We start from the raw sequence: 23,748 nt of genomic DNA on the forward strand, positions 1-23,748 counted from the left end.
TCTGAATTGGACAATTTAAAAATTTACTATGCTGTGGGTATCTGTGTATAGTAGTTGTATTATATAGTACAGTGGTCCCCAACTACCAGGCCGCGAGCATGTGCTACCGGGCCGCGAGGAAACGATATGATTTGGCGATATGAACCGATATGAGTCAGCTGCACCTTTCCTCATTCCCTGTCACGCCCACTGTTGAACTTGAACGCATGTGAGGTCCACAAGAATATTGTCAATATTAAACCGGTCCGCGGTGCGCAAAAGTTTGGGGACCCTTGATATAGTATACTATGTATATGGTTGAGATGCATTCCCTATTGAGTTGGAGTTTATAGGTAAGCAGGGAGAAGCGTTATGTATTTAATATTTCAGTAATATTTACATAATCTTATGCACATCATTTGTTTAAATCATTTATTACGGGTTATATGTAAAATATATGAGTTGCATACATCATCAGGCTACCGTGAGATATGTACGTACCTCACTTAAAGTAAAGAACCAAGTTTGATCCATATTTCGGACTCCCAGTGTCTTCTGTTTAATTAGTTGAACGTCTTGGAGTAAGAAAACATACAGTTTAGTTGTACATGCGACAAATAAAGCTCATCGCTGTGTTTGAAGAGTCATAGGGATTTATAGCAGGGAGGCCGGGCTGACCATCAGTCACCTTCCTTTGCTGTAATCCGACCCTATCATCCCCACGTTTCTATCAACTCCCCTCAGATTCTACCACCAACTTTCACGCTGGGACAATTTATCTACCGGCCTGTAATCCAACCCTATCATCCCCACGTTTCTATCAATTCTCCTCAGATTCTACCACCAACTTTCACGCTGGGACAATTTATCTACCGGCCTGTAATCCAACCCTATCATCCCCATGTTTCTATCAATTCTCCTCAGATTCTACCACCCACCTTCACGCCGGGACAGCTCACCTACCGACTGGCACATTTTTGGGATGTGGGAGGAAACCGGAGCATCCGCAGGGTACCCACTCAGTTACAGAGTATGCAAATTCCACACAGACAGGACCAGAGGTCAGGATTGAGCAGGGCCTCTGGTGCAGTGTGGCTGTGCCACTGTGCCTTCTGCTAAGTAAGAAACCCATGTGTATTCAATTCTACACCTCCCTCAAGTTCTTTAATATTTTAAATATAATATTTCCTTCATTCTTTTTGAACAGCTACAAAATAAAAGTCATTAAGTCCTCAAATTAAACCATTGACTTCTGACAAAAAGCATGCATTGCATGGAAGAAGGTGATAAAATATCAGTTATCAAACTAAGATTATTCTCATATATGTCTCTGTTTGCTTGGCAGCTCTTGGCTTCCTTATTGAGACAGGAGCACTGCTTCATTTTCCAGACACTAGCCATGGGCTTCGCAATCTATATTTCCTGCATCCGGTGTGGTTATCAGAGTGCTTGGAGAGAATTATTAACGTCAAAGCATCCCGCTCTTTTGCCACAAACGGAGTGATACAGGTGTCGGAACTAAGGAAACTACTTGACGGAACTGGCTTCACAAAGCAGACCGAGGAGCAGTATTTCCAGTTCTTAGCGAAATTTGAGATTGCACTTCCAATTGCCAACAACAGGTAGATCGTTCTCATCATTGCGCAGACAATTAAAAATAAGTTTGTCGCCGGTAACATTGGTATAAATAAATTAGCCGCAAATTGATCATAGTTTGGGCTGGATTTCTAGCTTACCGAATCACCAGTGCTTTTGAATATATTTTTCTTCATTTTCAAATATTCATTTAAGTTGCAACATGAAATGCCAAGTTCTCACTTTATCATTTTTCATTTGCACTATGAGAAACCAATATGTGGGAAATAATTGTCTTTAAGGTTATGAAGTGTTTTTCTATATTAATACTTGATTAATGGAAATGCCAATTAATGCATTATGTTTTGATCATTAGTGGATGAATGAACTAAGATTTGCAAAAGACATTTGATGATGTGCTGCATTAAAGGTTATTGTGGAAAGTAAATGGTGACATATTGGAATGGACAGATAATTGGCTGGCGAACAGAGGAGGCATAGATCAGTCTTTATCTGGTTGCCAAGATGTAATGGGTGATGTGCTGATGCTGGGGCCTCAGTTCTTTACAATTGGAATGCAGGATTTCAGTGAAGGCATATTGTTATATAGATATGGTTGCAAAATTTGCAAATGACAAAAATGGTAGCTGGGAAAATCAGCTGTGAAGAAGACATTAGGAGAAATCAAAGAGGTATAGATAGGTTAAACAAGTGGGGAGAAATCTGGCAAACGAAGCATTATTGGAAATATGAAATTATTTATATTGGCAGGAAAAATTTAGAATAAAAGAAGAATTTAGTCTTAGTGTTAAGATACTGCAGTGATCTGAGATGCAGAGGGACCCAGCTGCAGGATTTGCAAATGCAGTATGCAGTTAAGAAGTTAATTGGGGAAAGCAAACAGAATGTAATCAATTATTGCCAAAGGAATTACATACAAAGGGAGGGAGCCCCTGCTTCAGTTATAAAAGGGAATTTGTGAAAACACGTCTGAAAGAGTACATTGGTTTCTTAGTTAATTAAGAAAGAATGTTCAGGGACAGAGGTGGCAAACTAATGGCACACGTGCCCGAGCCACAAGCATTTTGTTGGCACGCAGCATACAGTGCAGCCAGCCTGATTCCATAACCCCCACCCATAAAAAGATGCATAATGATTATCTTTACTGCCATATGAAGCAGGAAATTTTTGATACTTTAATAATTTTTGAACGTTTTCTAAAATGCTTCATTTGTTTAAATCTGTCTCCGTTACACCTTCATTAATGGCGCGTGGCCAAGTCGTTAGGGTATTGGACTAGCATGGGTTTGAGCCTCAGCCGAGGCAGTGTGTGTGTCCTTGGGCAAGGCACGTAACCACTCAATTCTCCAGTCTACCCAGCTGAGAATGGGTACTGGCAAAAAATGCTGGGGGTTAACCTCGCGATAGACTGGCGTCCTATCCGGTGGGGGGGGGGGGGGGGGAGAGTCTCGTACTCTCAATTGATTCACGCCACGGAAACCGGCATAAGCACCGGCTATGATGGGCCACAAGGCTCATTCTTTCTCCTTAAAAAAAAAGTTCATAATTATTGTTATTATTTCATTAATCAATGATAATCTATGCTTAAGATTACAGTGGGGTGCAAGAGAACCTTTTACAAAGTTGTTGTCAATTTGGGGATGTGCTGTCTGAAGATTCACCATCCTTGTTCAGGCAAGCTCTACTCTGTAACGGCTGAGTTCACTTATGAAGGTTATGAGGAAGGCGGCGGATATTTCCTTTGGGAGGATAGTGGAGAACAAGGTGTCACCAATTTCAGAGAAAGATGGAGTGATTTTTCTCTCAGAAGTAATGAGACTTTGGGAAAACTCTTACTCAGAGGGCAGTAGAAGCAGAGACGATATTTTAAGGCAGAGGTAGACAGAGGTTATTACACACTGAGATGGGGTTTGAAGCAGTCATTTCTATAGGAATACAGTGAGTGTGTCCCAGGCTGATACATGCAATGTGCCTTCCTTCCCAGTTACCTCCTCCCACACCTGTTGCCATCCAAACCGGGAATCGACATCAGTAACCTGCCAAGGAAGGGAACCAACACCGTTGAGAGACTCTTCAAGATGAGCTTCGTGCCCATTGGCTTCTGGCAGCGGTTCATTGCCCGTATCTTGATCAGCCTTTCTGAAATGGATGCACAAGTATGACACCTCCTCCCCCACTCTCCTCCCCTCCTACTCCCTCCCCCATCCATTCCTGCATCTTCTCTCCCTCCCCTTCTGCACTGTATACAATAAATAAATAAATAGATTCTGCAGGTCAATCAAAAGGCACTCAACAGTGACAGTTCAAAGACTGATTGCAGTTTTTCAGCACCTTCGCTTAGTACATTGACTGAATTAACCTCTGTTTATGTGAAATTGCAGAGGATTCCAGCAAAGTCAGCAATAACACTAGGCAACAAATAGTTTTGAAAGTGTTGCTTCCACTGAGTTTTTTTTGTTTATGATAGACCGCTTGAAGCTGAGCACAAATATAATTTCAGACTACTTGTATCACGTAGGAACTTGAAGGAACAAGAAATTAACTTTTATTGAATTATAATGCATTTAATTGCATAACAGTGCTGACACTTTGCAAAAGTTCAACTAAGTTAAAGTGTTGTGTTGATAATTTTCATTTGTACTCAGTGTCTGAGGCTTCTTGCTTAAGTTTCCAACAATAATCAGCCAGCATTGATGGATTCCAATTGCCCTGATACCACTTCCCCCCCGACCGCAAACTTTTCACCATGCTCGTCACTGACAGTGCCCAGATTTGCAGGGAAGAAGTCTAAATGGGAATGCAGAAAATGAATCTTTAGTGACATGATGCACCTCATGGTTTTGTATGCTTGAAGCATGTTGTCGATCATCTGCACTTAGTTTGGTGCTCTGTTGTTGCCAAGAAAATTTTCAACAACATTCTTAAATTCCTTCCATGCGATTTTCTCCGGACCCACTACAATTGCCCGTCATTGATGGCCTGTTTGATTTGTGGACCAACAAAAATACCTTCCTTAATCTTGGCATCAGTTATTCTGGGAAGTATCAAAATCCTTCACAGATATTTAAAGCCTTCCTAAAGCCCATTCTGCTGTGCAGCATCTGCCCTGCCTAAGCATGCCCAGGCAGGCCTGGACAAGATAGAAAACTGATCAGCTTACATTGTCTTGAATTATGAATTGAAATTACAAATATAGGTGTTTTTCAAAAAATGGTGCGTGATTGGGAAACTTCATGGCAATTTTCATGATCAGCACTTCAAAATTCATAAGATAAACCCAAAGGTATTAAGGAAGCAAAGTCTTTGTTGCCCAATGTAATTTAAAGGCAAGCTGAAGTAAGTGAGTGTGTGTGCATGCACGGTGCTGGGGTTAATAATCACATGTTTCACTTACCCCTCCACCGAACACTGACCACCACACCTCCACAACTTAGTGTGGAGGCCATTTCCTCTGTATCTCTCCGCACAGTTGCTGTGTGTGGCAAACAGGTCCTGCCTTTAACCATGGCCCTTCCGTCTGCTCTCTTGACCAGCTCATTGAGAATGAAAGGAACCCAAGGCGAGGCCGAGGCAAACGGGCTTCCGTTTACAGTTTCACGGCGTCCCAGCGTCGCAATCGCTGCAGCACTTTCCGAGTAAGAAGAAACCAAACTATTTACTGGCAAGAAGGTTTGCAATTGAACTACGAAGGTGGGAGTCTAAGGTAATCATCTTCATGGTCATTGTAGGCTATTTAAATGTCTGTCGGGTCACGAAGCCTGGGATTTTTGAGAACCTGACTATGCCCAACTTGGCTCAAACCCGAGTACCTCTCTTCCTTCTTGCAGTGTGGAGTCGTCGGAGGTGAACTGGAAAAGGAAAAAAAGTGCAGGAATAAAAATCAGGTGCCAGTCGGAAACACGGGATTTCTCAGCGGTTGCGTTCATCACTGATCACGTCAATTCTCTGATCGATCAGTGGTTTCCAGGTAAGATCCTTGGCTTTGACATAGCGGCTCCCTGTGATGTTCTCAAGCTCACGAATCCGAAAGTCTGTGAGATCAGTGACTCTGCACTCAAGTCTTGGCCCATGCTTCATTTCGGCACGAGAGAGGGATGGGTGAGACATTAAACCAAAGCCATCATAGGGTCTATGGTATATTTTCATTTTCCCAGGCATCCATGGTTATTTCTTGGTCCACGGTATTTGGTCATTAGAATTGTATCAATGACTGTTTGGGGCTCAGCCAGGATATGTGAACGTATCTGTGAGGATGTCAAGTTTTAGAAAGGTTACAGAGGACATTCACCAGGATGTCACAGGAAGAAGCTACTTCATCTCTTATAAGAAAATTTTTGTAGAAATTTTAGGAATGATGGCTAGGAGTGGATCTAATTGATGTTTTTGCATTTATGCAAGGCTTTAATGGAGTGGATGCAGAAAATTAATCTTCCAGCAAATTGTTCAGTAATTACATGCCCTGAATTCAAAATTGGCTGAACAACTAGAAGAGGTTTTTTGTTTTTGTTTATTAATTGTATTCATATGCTTATTGTTTTTTTATGCTGCACGAGATCTGGAGTAACTATCATGTTGTTCTCCTTTCCACTCATGTCCTGTAGAAAAATGTTCTCTCGGTTGCAGAGATCTGGAATTGTCTTTTTGAAATGTGACCATTGCTGGTTCCTTTAATGGTGTGGAAAGGGATTTGCAGAACTACTCAACCATTAGAAACGTAAGACTTATGGATGAAGATTGGAGTTGTAGGGATAAGCACAACTTCCCTGTGAAAGAGCCCGCTCAGGCTCTAAAGGCCAAATATGGCCCCCTGCTTTGCGGCAGCTTTCCTGGATTCTATCATTATCACACCTTACATTGATTTTTAGCAGAGCTTGGACACAGTAGGCTGGTCAGTAATGACGAGAGCGACAAATTGAGTCCATAGCTGACTCAGCGACAAGAAACAAAGGGAAATGATTATTGTGTGCTTTGTGACTGTTGAAGGGTTACCAGTTGGTGCCTTGTGTAGTGTGTGGAGGTGCTGTTGCCTCGCAGATCCAGTGACCCAAGTTCGATCCTGACCTCTGGTGTTATCTGTATATGACTGTATGGGTTTCCTCCCAAAGCTGCTTGGTTGGAAAGCGAATTGGCTGTTGTAAATTACCACCAGTGTAGGCAGTGGTACAAGAATCAGTGGAGGGGGAGATGATCAGGATGTGAGAGAGAATGGATTACAGAAGGTGAGTGGGAATTGGATTGCTGACAACCACATAGACTGATAGGCCAAGTAGACTATTCCGTTGTATCAGCGAAACATCTAAAATGAAATCTTATCGATAATTTATGGAGCATGTTAAATTATTATGCAGATAATACAAAAATTGTCCCTGTGCTTGACTGAGAGGGAACCTTTGGGCTGTTGGAAGATCTGAATGGTCTGGTGAGTTGGAGAGAAAAATTGGAAGTGGAATTTAAAGCAGAGGTGTAGATAATGTGATTAAAGATTATGGTAAATAAAGAAAATAATATGGGCAGTAAATGGGAGGAGGATGAGCTCTGTGGAGGAAAAGAGAAATCTTGGACACTATATGCACAGTTCTTGGTCAATTTGATAGCTAACAGTGTACAGAGAATACTTTATTACCCAATGCATAGGATACAAGGGCCATATAATGTAAGAATGATATGCTGTACACAGAGTGCTGCCCGCAGTTCTGGTCACCCCATCGTAGGAGAGATGTGATTTATCTGCAGAAGGTACAGAGGAGTTCCATGAGGTTGGTGATAGTGCTGCAACATTTTAGCAGTGAGGCAAGATTAGGTCATCTGGGCTACACTGGAAAAGTGGAGGGTGTGAGAGGAGGCATCATTGAGGTGTGTGTAAATAAGAGGAAACTTAGCAAAAGGATAAAAAAACACCTTCTCAAATACCATTAGAGACTTAAACACTGTCCTTGCCAGTGTCAGTCTCACCCTGAAGGGAAAGCTCCTGACTCTACTGGCTCCAGACCAGCTCCCTGTAGGAGGAACCTAACCAGTCCAGCCACCCTGTTCTTTTGCAGAGTCTAGAAGTTTCTTTAGCGAATGTGAGAGAGACATAAATATTTAAACCTACATTTTTTTTCAATTGCCTCTAATTGAAATCCCGAAGCTTATTGTGGCTCCTTGCAGCTTTGAGTCTTTCTATTTTTGTTTTGTCCCTTTCTGAATGCGAAACTCTGTAATTACCATGATTCTAAGTTTAACCCCTTGTGTGATCTGCAGCTCTTACTGCTACTGAGACGGATGGGGCTCCCCTGGTTGAGCAGTACGTCCCCTGCCCTCACTGCAGTCCCACAACCACCAGGGAAGCACAAACCCACTTCCAGGGACAAGGACTACACTACTTCAGCATGGAGGACTGCCTGCTCACTGCCATCGAACACATGGACATTGAGTGCCCAAATCACCCGATGGCCCCAGTGCCTCTGGACGAGTTGGTTCCTGAGATCTTTATGACAGATTTCCCAGCCCGGTAAGGACAAGGAGTTGGAATGAGGAGTTAGAGAAGAAAAGAAAGTGCAGATTGAAGAGAAGAGAAGAGAACATTCCCCTCACAGCCCACATTCCCCTCATGGCCCGTGTTCCCCTCACAGCCCACGTTCCCCTCAGGCCTGCATTCCCCTCATGATCCATGTTCCCCTCACGGTCACATTCCCCTCACGGCCCGCGTTCCCCTCACAAATGGCGTTCCCATCATGGCCCACGTTCCCCTCGGGTCTGCATTCTCCTCACTACTCACACCACCATCTAGCTCTAGATCAACAGCAAATGCGTTACACTGGTGATACAAGTGACAGAGACTACGAAGATCTTGAATTGTTACATCAAACCTCACTTGTCACAGCTCCCAACGCACTTGTCACGACCTCTGAACCCAAAAATAACTTGTTTATTCTTCTGTTTTCTATCTGTAAGCTAATCCTCATTATATTATACCCAATCCCTATGTTTTATGTAATCATGTTTAATTATCTCTTGTGTGCCAGCTTCTAGAAATCCTAGTACACCACGTCCACTGGTTCCCTGAATCGATTCTGCTTGTTACAACCTTAGTGAACTCTCAAAACCTTGACAGATGTGTTTCCGTTCATGCTGATTCTATACAATTCAGTTGGAATTGCAGTATAAACGCTGTGTGGTAACTTCCTGAGACTTTAAATCTCCCCTCACCCCTACACCATTTAGTTTAAAGACTGGCAGATATCATTGGTGGGGAAGACAGAAAACTATGATGGCATGTGAGTGATTCAAGGTTAGAAAGACGAGGAATTGAACAGAACAGGACAGAATGGTGATGTGTTGATATAGAGGCAGTGAGCAAGACTGGGGTATTTATTGAGCACACTGTACCTGGTCATGGCTGGAGTGTGAGGCACTTCCATGGGGTCGGGATAAACCCAGCACTCATCACTGAACCGAGAATGTCAAAGAATGCAAGGTGGCTCGTCATTATCAGAAGGTGTTTGACAAGGTTGCACATGAAAGTTAGCAGAACTGAAATTCATTAAATTGGACGTTATACAATATACGTAAATCATTTGGATGAAAATGTAAGTTGGTGGAGTTGTGGAGAGTGAGCAAAGTTGTCCAAGGACTCAGCAAGATGTAGATCAGTTGTAAGTCCGGGCAGAGAAGTGGCATATGAAGTTTAATACAGAAAAGTGTGAGGATTTACACCGTGGAAGGTCAAATTTAACAGGAAAATATGCAGTAAATGGCTGAACCATTAGGTGTAAGAGGTACGGCAGGATCTTGGGCGCAAGTCCATTGCTCCCTGGAAGTGGCAGCAGAAGGCGAGCGGGTGGTAAAGCAGGCACGCCACACAGTTGCCTTCGTTAGTTCAAGGTGTTGAGTATGAAGGTTGGCAAGTCATATTGCAGTTGTATAAAAATGTAGTCATCCCGTGTTTGGAGCATCATTGTCACCACTGGTCACCATGCTACAGGAAGTGTGTAGAGGCTTCGGAAAGGGTGCAGAAGATTTTCACAAGGATGAGAGAGGGTCGGCTAGAAGGAGAGGCTGGACAAGCTAAGATTGTTTCCTCTGGAGCAGTCGAGTCTGAGGGGAGACCTGATCAAAGTTTATCAAATGATGCGAGGGACAGACAGGGTAGATAGTCTTTTCCCAGGATGGAAATGATAAATACGACAGCGTGTAGGTTTAAGATGAGAGAAGGAAATTTAAAAGAGATCTACGTTGCACTTTTTTTTAACACAGTGTGTGGCAAAGACCTGGAATGCACCACCAGGTCAGGAAATGGAATCAGATACAGTAGCAACATTGAAGAGGCATTTAGACAGACACAGGGACAGTTAGAAGGTGTAGAACCACATACAGGAGACAGACACAGGGACAGTTAGGGGATTGGAGAACCACATACAAGAGACAGACACAGGGACAGTTAGGTGTAGAACCACATGCAGGGGACAGACACAGGGACAGCTAGGGGATTGTAGAACCACATGCAGGGGACAGACACAGGGACAGCTAGGGGATTGTAGAACCACATACAGGGGACAGACACAGGGACAGCTAGGGGATTGTAGAACCACATGCAGGGGACAGACACAGGGACAGTTAGGGGATTGTAGAACCACATGCAGGGGACAGACACAGGGACAGCTAGGGGATTGTAGAACCACATGCAGGGGACAGACACAGGGACAGCTAGGGGATTGCAGAACCACATGCAGGGGACAGACACAGGGACAGTTAGGGGATTGTAGAACCACATGCAGGGGACAGACACAGGGACAGTTAGGGGATTGGAGAACCACATACAAGAGACAGACACAGGGACAGTTAGGTGTAGAACCACATGCAGGGGACAGACACAGGGACAGCTAGGGGATTGTAGAACCACATGCAGGGGACAGACACAGGGACAGCTAGGGGATTGTAGAACCACATGCAGGGGACAGACACAGGGACAGCTAGGGGATTGTAGAACCACATGCAGGGGACAGACACAGGGACAGCTAGGGGATTGTAGAACCACATGCAGGGGACAGACACAGGGACAGTTAGGGGATTGTAGAACCACATGCAGGGGACAGACACAGGGACAGCTAGGGGATTGTAGAACCACATGCAGGGGACAGACACAGGGACAGTTAGGGGATTGTAGAACCACATGCAGGGGACAGACACAGGGACAGCTAGGGGATTGTAGAACCACATGCAGGGGACAGACACAGGGACAGCTAGGGGATTGTAGAACCACATGCAGGGGACAGACACAGGGACAGCTAGGGGATTGTAGAACCACATGCAGGGGACAGACACAGGGACAGTTAGGGGATTGTAGAACCACATGCAGGGGACAGACACAGGGACAGTTAGGGGATTGGAGAACCACATACAAGAGACAGACACAGGGACAGTTAGGTGTAGAACCACATGCAGGGGACAGACACAGGGACAGCTAGGGGATTGTAGAACCACATGCAGGGGACAGACACAGGGACAGCTAGGGGATTGTAGAACCACATGCAGGGGACAGACACAGGGACAGCTAGGGGATTGTAGAACCACATGCAGGGGACAGACACAGGGACAGTTAGGGGATTGTAGAACCACATGCAGGGGACAGACACAGGGACAGTTAGGGGATTGTAGAACCACATGCAGGGGACAGACACAGAGACAGCTAGGGGATTGTAGAACCACATGCAGGGGACAGACACAGGGACAGCTAGGGGATTGTAGAACCACATGCAGGGGTCAGACACAGGGACAGTTAGGTGTAGAACCACATGCAGGGGACAGACACAGGGACAGCTAGGGGATTGTAGAACCACATACAGGGGACAGACACAGGGACAGTTAGGGGATTGTAGAACCACATGCAGGGGACAGACACAGGGACAGTTAGGGGATTGTAGAACCACATGCAGGGGACAGACACAGGGACAGTTAGGGGATTGTAGAACCACATGCAGGGGACAGACACAGGGACAGATAGGGGATTGTAGAACCACATGCAGGGGACAGACACAGGGACAGCTAGGGGATTGTAGAACCACATACAGGAGACAGACACAGGGACAGTTAGGGGATTGTAGAACCACATGCAGGGGACAGACACAGGGACAGTTAGGGGATTGTAGAACCACATGCAGGGGACAGACACGGACAGCTAGGGGATTGTAGAACCACATGCAGGGGACAGACACAGGGACAGCTAGGGGATTGTAGAACCACATGCAGGGGACAGACACAGGGACAGCTAGGGGATTGTAGAACCACATGCAGGGGACAGACACAGGGACAGTTAGGGGATTGTAGAACCACATGCAGGGGACAGACACAGGGACAGTTAGGGGATTGTAGAACCACATGCAGGAGACAGACACAGGGACAACTAGGGGATTGTAGAACCACATGCAGGGGACAGACACAGGGACAGCTAGGGGATTGTAGAACCACATGCAGGGGACAGACACAGGGACAGCTAGGGGATTGTAGAACCACATGCAGGGGACAGACACAGGGACAGCTAGGGGATTGTAGAACCACATGCAGGGGACAGACACAGGGACAGCTAGGGGATTGTAGAACCACATGCAGGGGACAGACACAGGGACAGCTAGGGGATTGTAGAACCACATGCAGGGGACAGACACAGGGACAGCTAGGGGATTGTAGAACCACATGCAGGGGACAGACGCAGGGACAGCTAGGGGATTGTAGAACCACATGCAGGGGTCAGACACAGGGACAGTTAGGGGATTGTAGAACCACATGCAGGGGACAGACACAGGGACAGCTAGGGGATTGTAGAACCACATGCAGGGGACAGACACAGGGACAGTTAGGGGATTGTAGAACCACATGCAGGGGACAGACACAGGGACAGTTAGGGGATTGTAGAACCACATGCAGGGGACAGACACAGGGACAGCTAGGGGATTGTAGAACCACATGCAGGGGACAGACACAGGGACAGCTAGGGGATTGTAGAACCACATACAGGGGACAGACACAGGGACAGCTAGGGGATTGTAGAACCACATACAAGAGACAGACACAGGGACAGCTAGGGGATTGTAGAACCACATGCAGGGGACAGACACAGGGACAGCTAGGGGATTGTAGAACCACATGCAGGGGACAGACACAGGGACAGCTAGGGGATTGTAGAACCACATACAAGAGACAGACACAGGGACAGTTAGGGGATTGTAGAACCACATGCAGGGGACAGACACAGGGACAGTTAGGGGATTGTAGAACCACATGCAGGGGACAGACACAGGGACAGCTAGGGGATTGTAGAACCACATGCAGGGGACAGACACAGGGACAGCTAGGGGATTGTAGAACCACATGCAGGGGACAGACACAGGGACAGCTAGGGGATTGTAGAACCACATGCAGGGGACAGACACAGGGACAGCTAGGGGATTGTAGAACCACATGCAGGGGACAGACACAGGGACAGCTAGGGGATTGTAGAACCACATGCAGGGGTCAGACACAGGGACAGCTAGGGGATTGTAGAACCACATGCAGGGGACAGACACAGGGACAGTTAGGGGATTGGAGAACCACATACAAGAGACAGACACAGGGACAGTTAGGTGTAGAACCACATGCAGGGGACAGACACAGGGACAGCTAGGGGATTGTAGAACCACATGCAGGGGACAGACACAGGGACAGTTAGGGGATTGTAGAACCACAGGCAGGGGACAGACACAGGGACAGCTAGGGGATTGTAGAACCACATACAAGAGACAGACACAGGGACAGTTAGGGGATTGTAGAACCACATGCAGGGGACAGACACAGGGACAGCTAGGGGATTGTAGAACCACATGCAGGGGACAGACACAGGGACAGTTAGGGGATTGTAGAACCACATGCAGGGGACAGACACAGGGACAGCTAGGGGATTGTAGAACCACATACAAGAGACAGACACAGGGACAGTTAGGGGATTGTAGAACCACATGCAGGGGACAGACACAGGGACAGTTAGGGGATTGTAGAACCACATGCAGGGGACAGACACAGGGACAGCTAGGGGATTGTAGAACCACATGCAGGGGACAGACACAGGGACAGTTAGGGGATTGTAGAACCACATGCAGGGGACAGACACAGGGACAGCTAGGGGATTGTAGAACCACATGCAGGGGACAGACACAGGGACAGTTAGGGGATTGTAGAACCACATACAAGAGACAGACACAGGGACAGTTAGGGGATTGTAGAACCACATGCAGGGGACAGACACAGGGACAGCTAGGGGATTGTAGAACCACATGCAGGGGACAGACACAGGGACAGCTAGGGGATTGTAGAACCACATGCAGGGGACAGACACAGGGACAGCTAGGGGATTGTAGAACCACATGCAGGGGTCAGACACAGGGACAGCTAGGGGATTGTAGAACCACATGCAGGGGACAGACATAGGGACAGTTAGGGGATTGTAGAACCACATGCAGGGGACAGACACAGGGACAGCTAGGGGATTGTAGAACCACATGCAGGGGACAGACACAGGGACAGCTAGGGGATTGTAGAACCACATGCAGGGGACAGACACAGGGACAGCTAGGGGATTGTAGAACCACATGCAGGGGACAGACACAGGGACAGTTAGGGGATTGTAGAACCACATACAAGAGACAGACACAGGGACAGCTAGGGGATTGTAGAACCACATACAAGAGACAGACACAGGGACAGTTAGGGGATTGTAGAACCACATGCAGGGGACAGACACAGGGACAGTTAGGGGATTGTAGAACCACATACAGGGGACAGACACAGGGACAGTTAGGGGATTGTAGAACCACATGCAGGGGACAGACACAGGGACAGCTAGGGGATTGTAGAACCACATACAGGGGACAGACACGGGGACAGCTAGGGGATTGTAGAACCACATGCAGGGGACAGACACAGGGACAGCTAGGGGATTGTAGAACCACATGCAGGGGTCAGACACAGGGACAGTTAGGGGATTGTAGAACCACATGCAGGGGACAGACACAGGGACAGCTAGGGGATTGTAGAACCACATGCAGGGGACAGACACAGGGACAGCTAGGGGATTGTAGAACCACATGCAGGGGACAGACACAGGGACAGCTAGGGGATTGTAGAACCACATACAGGGGACAGACACAGGGACAGCTAGGGGATTGTAGAACCACATACAAGAGACAGACACAGGGACAGTTAGGGGATTGTAGAACCACATGCAGGGGACAGACACAGGGACAGCTAGGGGATTGTAGAACCACATGCAGGGGACAGACACAGGGACAGCTAGGGGATTGTAGAACCACATGCAGGGGACAGACACAGGGACAGCTAGGGGATTGTAGAACCACATGCAGGGGACAGACACAGGGACAGCTAGGGGATTGTAGAACCACATGCAGGGGACAGACACAGGGACAGCTAGGGGATTGTAGAACCACATGCAGGGGACAGACACAGGGACAGCTAGGGGATTGTAGAACCACATGCAGGGGACAGACACAGGGACAGCTAGGGGATTGTAGAACCACATGCAGGGGACAGACACAGGGACAGCTAGGGGATTGTAGAACCACATGCAGGGGACAGACAAAGGGACAGCTAGGGGATTGTAGAACCACATGCAGGGGACAGACACAGGGACAGCTAGGGGATTGTAGAACCACATGCAGGGGACAGACACAGGGACAGCTAGGGGATTGTAGAACCACATGCAGGGGACAGACACAGGGACAGTTAGGGGATTGTAGAACCACATGCAGGGGACAGACACAGGGACAGCTAGGGGATTGTAGAACCACATGCAGGGGACAGACACAGGGACAGCTAGGGGATTGTAGAACCACATGCAGGGGACAGACACAGGGACAGCTAGGGGATTGTAGAACCACATACAAGAGACAGACACAGGGACAGTTAGGTGTAGAACCACATGCAGGGGACAGACACAGGGACAGCTAGGGGATTGTAGAACCACATGCAGGGGACAGACACAGGGACAGCTAGGGGATTGTAGAACCACATACAAGAGACAGACACAGGGACAGTTAGGGGATTGTAGAACCACATGCAGGGGACAGACACAGGGACAGCTAGGGGATTGTAGAACCACATGCAGGAGACAGACACAGGGACAGCTAGGGGATTGTAGAACCACATGCAGGGGACAGACACAGGGACAGTTAGGGGATTGTAGAACCACATGCAGGGGACATACACAGGGACAGCTAGGGGATTGTAGAACCACATACAAGAGACAGACACGGGGACAGTTAGGGGATTGTAGAACCACATGCAGGGGACAGACACAGGGACAGCTAGGGGATTGTAGAACCACATGCAGGGGACAGACACAGGGACAGCTAGGGGATTGTAGAACCACATACAAGAGACAGACACAGGGACAGTTAGGGGATTGTAGAACCACATGCAGGGGACAGACACAGGGACAGCTAGGGGATTGTAGAACCACATGCAGGAGACAGACACAGGGACAGCTAGGGGATTGTAGAACCACATGCAGGGGACAGACACAGGGACAGCTAGGGGATTGTAGAACCACATACAAGAGACAGACACAGGGACAGTTAGGGGATTCTAGAACCACATGCAGGGGACAGACACAGGGACAGCTAGGGGATTGTAGAACCACATACAGGAGACAGACACAGGGACAGCTAGGGGATTGTAGAACCACATGCAGGGGACAGACACAGGGACAGCTAGGGGATTGTAGAACCACATGCAGGGGACAGACACAGGGACAGCTAGGGGATTGTAGAACCACATGCAGGGGACAGACACAGGGACAGCTAGGGGATTGTAGAACCACATGCAGGGGACAGACACAGGAACAGTTAGGGGATTGTAGAACCACATGCAGGGGACAGACACAGGGACAGCTAGGGGATTGTAGAACCACATGCAGGGGACAGACACAGGGACAGCTAGGGGATTGTAGAACCACATGCAGGGGACAGACACAGGGACAGCTAGGGGATTGTAGAACCACATGCAGGGGACAGGCACAGGGACAGCTAGGGGATTGTAGAACCACATACAGGGGACAGACACAGGGACAGCTAGGGGATTGTAGAACCACATGCAGGGGACAGACACAGGGACAGCTCGGGGATTGTAGAACCACATGCAGGGGACAGACACAGGGACAGTTAGGTGTAGAACCACATGCAGGGGACAGACACAGGGACAGCTAGGGGATTGTAGAACCACATGCAGGGGTCAGACACAGGGACAGCTAGGGGATTGTAGAACCACATGCAGGGGACAGACACAGGGACAGCTCGGGGATTGTAGAACCACATGCAGGGGACAGACACAGGGACAGTTAGGTGTAGAACCACATGCAGGGGACAGACACAGGGACAGTTAGGGGATTGTAGAACCACATGCAGGGGACAGACACAGGGACAGCTTGGGGATTGTAGAACCACATGCAGGGGACAGACACAGGGACAGCTAGGGGATTGTAGAACCACATGCAGGGGACAGACACAGGGACAGTTAGGGGATTGTAGAACCACATGCAGGGGACAGACACAGGGACAGCTAGGGGATTGTAGAACCACATGCAGGGGACAGACACAGGGACAGCTAGGGGATTGTAGAACCACATGCAGGGGACAGACACAGGGACAGCTAGGGGATTGTAGAACCACATGCAGGGGACAGACACAGGGACAGTTAGGGGATTGTAGAACCACATGCAGGGGACAGACACAGGGACAGCTAGGGGATTGTAGAACCACATGCAGGGGACAGACACAGGGACAGCTGGGGGATTGTAGAACCACATGCAGGGGACAGACACAGGGACAGCTAGGGGATTGTAGAACCACATGCAGGGGACAGACACAGGGACAGCTAGGGGATTGTAGAACCACATACAGGGGACAGACACAGGGACAGCTAGGGGATTGTAGAACCACATGCAGGGGACAGACACAGGGACAGCTCGGGGATTGTAGAACCACATGCAGGGGACAGACACAGGGACAGTTAGGTGTAGAACCACATGCAGGGGACAGACACAGGGACAGCTAGGGGATTGTAGAACCACATGCAGGGGTCAGACACAGGGACAGCTAGGGGATTGTAGAACCACATGCAGGGGACAGACACAGGGACAGCTCGGGGATTGTAGAACCACATGCAGGGGACAGACACAGGGACAGTTAGGTGTAGAACCACATGCAGGGGACAGACACAGGGACAGTTAGGGGATTGTAGAACCACATGCAGGGGACAGACACAGGGACAGCTTGGGGATTGTAGAACCACATGCAGGGGACAGACACAGGGACAGCTAGGGGATTGTAGAACCACATGCAGGGGACAGACACAGGGACAGTTAGGGGATTGTAGAACCACATGCAGGGGACAGACACAGGGACAGCTCGGGGATTGTAGAACCACATGCAGGGGACAGACACAGGGACAGTTAGGTGTAGAACCACATGCAGGGGACAGACACAGGGACAGTTAGGGGATTGTAGAACCACATGCAGGGGACAGACACAGGGACAGCTAGGGGATTGTAGAACCACATGCAGGGGACAGACACAGGGACAGCTAGGGGATTGTAGAACCACATGCAGGGGACAGACACAGGGACAGCTAGGGGATTGTAGAACCACATACAGGGGACAGACACAGGGACAGCTAGGGGATTGTAGAACCACATACAAGAGACAGACACAGGGACAGCTAGGGGATTGTAGAACCACATGCAGGGGACAGACACAGGGACAGCTAGGGGATTGTAGAACCACATGCAGGGGACAGACACAGGGACAGTTAGGGGATTGTAGAACCACATACAGGGGACAGACACAGGGACAGTTAGGGGATTGTAGAACCACATGCAGGGGACAGACACAGGGACAGCTAGGGGATTGTAGAACCACATGCAGGGGACAGACACAGGGACAGCTAGGGGATTGTAGAACCACATGCAGGGGACAGACACAGGGACAGCTAGGGGATTGTAGAACCACATGCAGGGGACAGACACAGGGACAGTTAGGGGATTGTAGAACCACATGCAGGGGACAGACACAGGGACAGCTAGGGGATTGTAGAACCACATGCAGGGGACAGACACAGGGACAGCTAGGGGATTGTAGAACCACATGCAGGGGACAGACACAGGGACAGCTAGGGGATTGTAGAACCACATGCAGGGGACAGACACAGGGACAGCTAGGGGATTGTAGAACCACATGCAGGGGACAGACACAGGGACAGCTAGGGGATTGTAGAACCACATGCAGGGGACAGACACAGGGACAGCTAGGGGATTGTAGAACCACATGCAGGGGACAGACACAGGGACAGTTAGGGGATTGTAGAACCTCATGCAGGGGACAGACACAGGGACAGCTAGGGGATTGTAGAACCACATACAGGGGACAGACACAGGGACAGCTAGGGGATTGTAGAACCACATACAGGAGACAGACACAGGGACAGCTAGGGGATTGTAGAACCACATGCAGGGGACAGACACAGGGACAGCTAGGGGATTGTAGAACCACATGCAGGGGACAGACACAGGGACAGCTCGGGGATTGTAGAACCACATGCAGGGGACAGACACAACAATAGCCTGTGCTATATTCTGTATTCTCATAGAACGATACAGCACAGGCAAAGCATGGTACTGCATGTCAACCATATGTTTAGCTACAAGACCTGGCTTTCAAATGATCATAAACACAAGGAAGTCTGCAGATGCTGGAAATGCAAAGTAACACAGACACACAAAATGCTGGAGGAACTCAGCAGGTCAGACGGCATCTATGGAAATGAATAAGCAGTTGATGTTTCAGGCTGAGCTCCTCCTTCAGGACTGAGAAGGAAGGGGGAAGATCTTTCCCTGGCTTCATCAATCACTTTCCAGCTAACCTCCTTCCCCTGCCCCACCATTTTTATTCTGGCGTCTTCCACCTTTCTTTTCAGTCCTGATAAAGGGTCTTGGCCCAAAGCGTCGACTCTGCATTCATTTCCATAGATGCTGCCTGACCTGCTGAGTTCCTCCCGCATTTTGTGTGTGTTGCTTCAAATGATCAATCCGATTTACTTGTGGACAGTTACTGAAGTAGACCAGCCGGTGGCCCGACGAGCAACTTTGAAGTAGAAGCCTGGGGAAACCAGATTTGCATTCTACCAGTATCGGTACTGTCACTTCCACTTCAGTTGTAATGTAGTATAGAAACTTAATGTCAGTGATTTTGGCTAAACATTTTTTTAAATAACCAGAAATACTGCTTTTGCCAAACATTAATAGCCGACAAAACAGGCGCGAACGCAGTCACATCTAGAAAGTCCCATTGAAGACTAAATTATAGATTCCAAAAGGCTGTGGGATCAGAGAGACCTGTATGTTCGTGTACAGAATGTCTAGCTGGCTAATTTTTTAAAACCCTTTGGATGCAGAAGGAGTCCACTACATCCATTATAGTCTCTCTGTCGAGCAATTCATTTAGTTCTGTTCCTATTTGGTCCCTCTTGCCCTCAGAATTTATTCCTCTTTATTGTTAGTCTGAAATTGGAAATTCTTTTGTAATCATCTTGGCTTCTACCACCCCTGCAGGCAGTGAGGCCAAATTATCACCACACACGGCATTAAGTAAAAGTACTGATGCCCCACATCCTACCCCTCTTTCCCGAAGCCTTTAATCTGCTCCTTCTCTTTATATTGTCACCAATAAGAACAAAATTTCTTTTTGTCCACCTTATCTGAGCCATTTTAAATTTTGCACACCTCCAGCAGATCTCCTCAACATTCATTACTTCTCAGAATTCCCCCAGCTTGTCCAAACTAATCTTGTGTCACCCTCACTTTTTGCAGCCACCAATTTACTATCTTCAGCAAATCTTCAAATTCCTTTCTGTATTCCAATATCAAAATCACAAACATACACATCAGAAAAAAATAATCAGTGGTCCCAACTCTGGCCCATAGAAGCAGTATTGGTCATCCGTCAGTCCAAAAAAGGAACATTTATACTTTATACTTTATTGTCACCAAACAATTGATACTAGAACGTACAATCATCACAGCGATATTTGATTCTGCGCTTCCCGCTCCCTGGATTACAAATTGATAGTAAATATTAAAAATTTAAATTATAGATCATAAATAGAAAATAGAAAAATTGAAAGTAAGGTAGTGCAAAAAAACCGAGAGGCAGGTCCGGATATTTGGAGGGTACGGCCCAGATCCGGGTCCGGATCCATTCAGCAGTCTTATCACAAAAAATCTAATAATTTCCCACAATGTATGCCTTTTATTCATTTACTATTAAAGCAACTGGGTGGCAGTGAAGATCCTCTGTCTCTGTCTGTCCACACCATGACACAGAGATATAGAAGGATACATCACTGCTGTTTCCATAACAATTTACTTAACCGGTCAGGGTAGTTAGCCATCAGCTGAACCCCCGAGTCTGATAGACCTGTGGATCACTCTTAGTCTGGCCTTTACCCTTTGACCTGTTTGGCAAGGGTGACCCTCCCAAGATCCAAGCATGAGGTCCTGACAGCAGGCAAAATAGTTCTCCAGGTCATTGAGGCATGCAAACCTCCAAACCACGACAAGGTTGTAATCCTCATGGGGGAGCTTGCGTCTTTAGCCAGTGATGTATCTTATCCATGAGGTTCAGTTTGTTTCTGTAGTCTTTTACCTGTAGTGCTTTGTCAAACATTTCCTTAAAACCTTTATGAAGGATCATTGTAATTCTTTCATATATCTTCTTTGTAATTTCATCAAAATATTCACTTAGGGTACTCAGGCAAGACCTGCCATTTACAAATAATGATTGCCTTCCCGAAAAACCCATCATTTTTTCCCCTGGTTATTATTTCTAGAACTTTAGTCAGCACCAAACTGGCCAGCCTTGCAATGACCAGGGAGGGACATCTGAACCAGGACCCTTTACAAAATGCTGGTCAGGCCACAAACTTGGTTTGTTTCTGATATCGTTTAATGTACTTTCAGGAAGGTGTAAAAAATTTCCTGGAATCATTCCACAATGAGGGATTTCAGCTGCATCTGAGGTCGTTTGCTGTGGAAAGGGCTGAAGGAGACTACATCCTTGTAATCTAATAGGAAAAACATGAGGGAGTGAGATTAACTTCAGGACCATAGGGAAAGTGTGAGGGTATGGGAGTTCTACCTATTGTGCCTGTTGGGTGCACACCTACATATCAATTAAATAAAAGCATACACACAGGAGATGGCTTTAACAGGTGTATTCGCATTGCAATGAGAAAATGTCTCTGCACATGTGTAGGTAACAGTGCATACACAGACAACAGATCAATATGTAGTGCTGAGGAGTGTGGTCATTGCTCTAAAATAAATCGATCCATACGTTATACATCTTCCCTCTTTAGATTAATGCAATATAAAACTGTATATGTGCAAAACATTCAATCTCCCTTCCATAAACCCATGTTCCAACTAAACATGCTTTCACAATAACAGTCCATAACAACTTCACAGTTCTAAAGGTTCTGTCTTTTGGGTGGCGCTCCGTTTCTTTCAGGATAGTGCCTCCAGATCCGTGAAGTGACGTCAGGTTTGGCAGGCGTCTTGTCAATGATAATGTTCTCGTTACGCCTCTGAGCCTGTGGAGTGGCATGGGGTTTGGTAGGCGTCTTGTCAATGATAATGTTCTCGTTACGCCTCTGAGCCGTGGAGTGGCATCGGGTTTGGTAGGCGTCTTTTCTAAGACAACGTTTTCAGTTTCCCATATCATGTTGCCGTCAGTGACATGATCATCACTGAGAGGCAAGTCTAGTGGCTGTAGTGTGTCCATCTTGTTGAATGCAGGCAACTCAGGTGTGTCCTTCGGTTGAGCATCCAGTATCTGGTCCACGTGACATCTCCATGTCTGATCTCCAACATCTACTATGTACATCGGTGGTCCAGTTCTTGTAGCTATCCTACTGGGTGGCCACTTGTCTTCTTGACAATCACGCGCTGGGTCTTCCTGTCCAATCTTGAAGATCCTTGCTGATTCACTTGACGACTGGCTGAACTGTTTATTCTGCACTTCCCTCCATAGATCTGGTTTCAGGAGGTCCATGTGAGATCTGATTCCTGCTCATGAACAACATTGCAGGTGTTTGATTTGTCATCGCATAAACAAGTTTCAATACACAAAAAGGAAATTGTCCACCTTGTGCTGTAGAGAAATGTCCTCCTTGTCCATCATTTTCATGCACTTCGTGAATGTTTAGATAAACCTCTCAGCTAACCCATTCATTGCTGAGTGATGAGGAGCTGACTTGAAATGTCTGATGCCATTTTTCTTCATAATTCTTCTGACGTGTGTTGTGGTCTGTTGAAATGTCTGATGCCATTTTTCTTCATGGACAGTCTGAATTCTTCTGACATGTGTTGTGGTCCGTTGTCACTCACAATTTGTTCTGGTAAGCCATTTCTGGTGAAGGTCGTCCTCAGAGCGGAGACAGTCTTCACTGATGTGATTGACTTCATTGGTAAAACCTCCAGCCACTTCGAATGAGCATCCGCAGCAATCAGAAACATGGAGTCCATGAATGGCCCAGCAAAGTCAACATGTACTCTTTGCTATGATGATTACAGCTACTCCCAAAGGTGTAACAGTTCCTCTGGGGGTGCATTTGAACTTTTTGGCATCCCAAACAGTTTTTGGCTAAGTCTTCAATCTGTTTATCTATTCCTGGCCGCCACACGTAGCTCCGGGCAAGACTCTTCATCTCGACTGTACCCAGCTGTCCTTTAAGCAGATTCTCTAACCCCCTGGTGCACAGGTTAGAGGGAACCACAACACGTGATCCACACAACAGCGTTCTTTGACATACCCAACAGTTGGTCTCGTCTTACTGAGAACTCTGGAAACTCGGGGTTACCATGAGCCGGTCATCCTTGCAAGGTGGTTTCATAGACTTCGGGACTTAGGAATGCCAGGTCATTCCTTGTTTCCCTTTGTATTCTGAAATTTGTTACCTGCAACTGGAGCACCAACGTGGTGTGGGACACTTCTGCTGGGTCACAGTATGAAGTCTTTGATTCTTCAGTTGCCAGTAGTGGAAGACGGGACAAGCCATCAGCGTAGCTGTGTTGTTTGGTCTCCATACCTC

The 23,748-nt window shown here is 47.3% G+C and overlaps 1 protein-coding gene across 5 annotated transcripts in view; it reads left to right on the forward strand.

Moving 5' to 3' along the window:
- The window catches only part of lrrk1 (leucine-rich repeat kinase 1), a 209,902-nt gene that overhangs the window by 151,627 nt on the left and 34,527 nt on the right, over positions 1-23,748 (forward strand). For 4 of the 5 annotated variants that reach the window (XM_072278373.1, XM_072278375.1, XM_072278374.1 and 1 more), the window contains 5 exons: positions 1,325-1,601; positions 3,560-3,731; positions 5,109-5,278; positions 5,403-5,542; positions 7,819-8,068. In XM_072278373.1, the coding sequence (XP_072134474.1) occupies positions 1,325-1,601; positions 3,560-3,731; positions 5,109-5,278; positions 5,403-5,542; positions 7,819-8,068 (1,009 nt within the window). The remainder of the gene's footprint in view (positions 1-1,324; positions 1,602-3,559; positions 3,732-5,108; positions 5,279-5,402; positions 5,543-7,818; positions 8,069-23,748) is intronic. The other variant, XM_072278376.1, reaches the window with a different exon arrangement.

This window comes from Mobula birostris, chromosome 14 (assembly GCF_030028105.1).
Source record: "Mobula birostris isolate sMobBir1 chromosome 14, sMobBir1.hap1, whole genome shotgun sequence".
In the NCBI taxonomy this organism is placed as follows: domain Eukaryota; kingdom Metazoa; phylum Chordata; class Chondrichthyes; order Myliobatiformes; family Myliobatidae; genus Mobula; species Mobula birostris.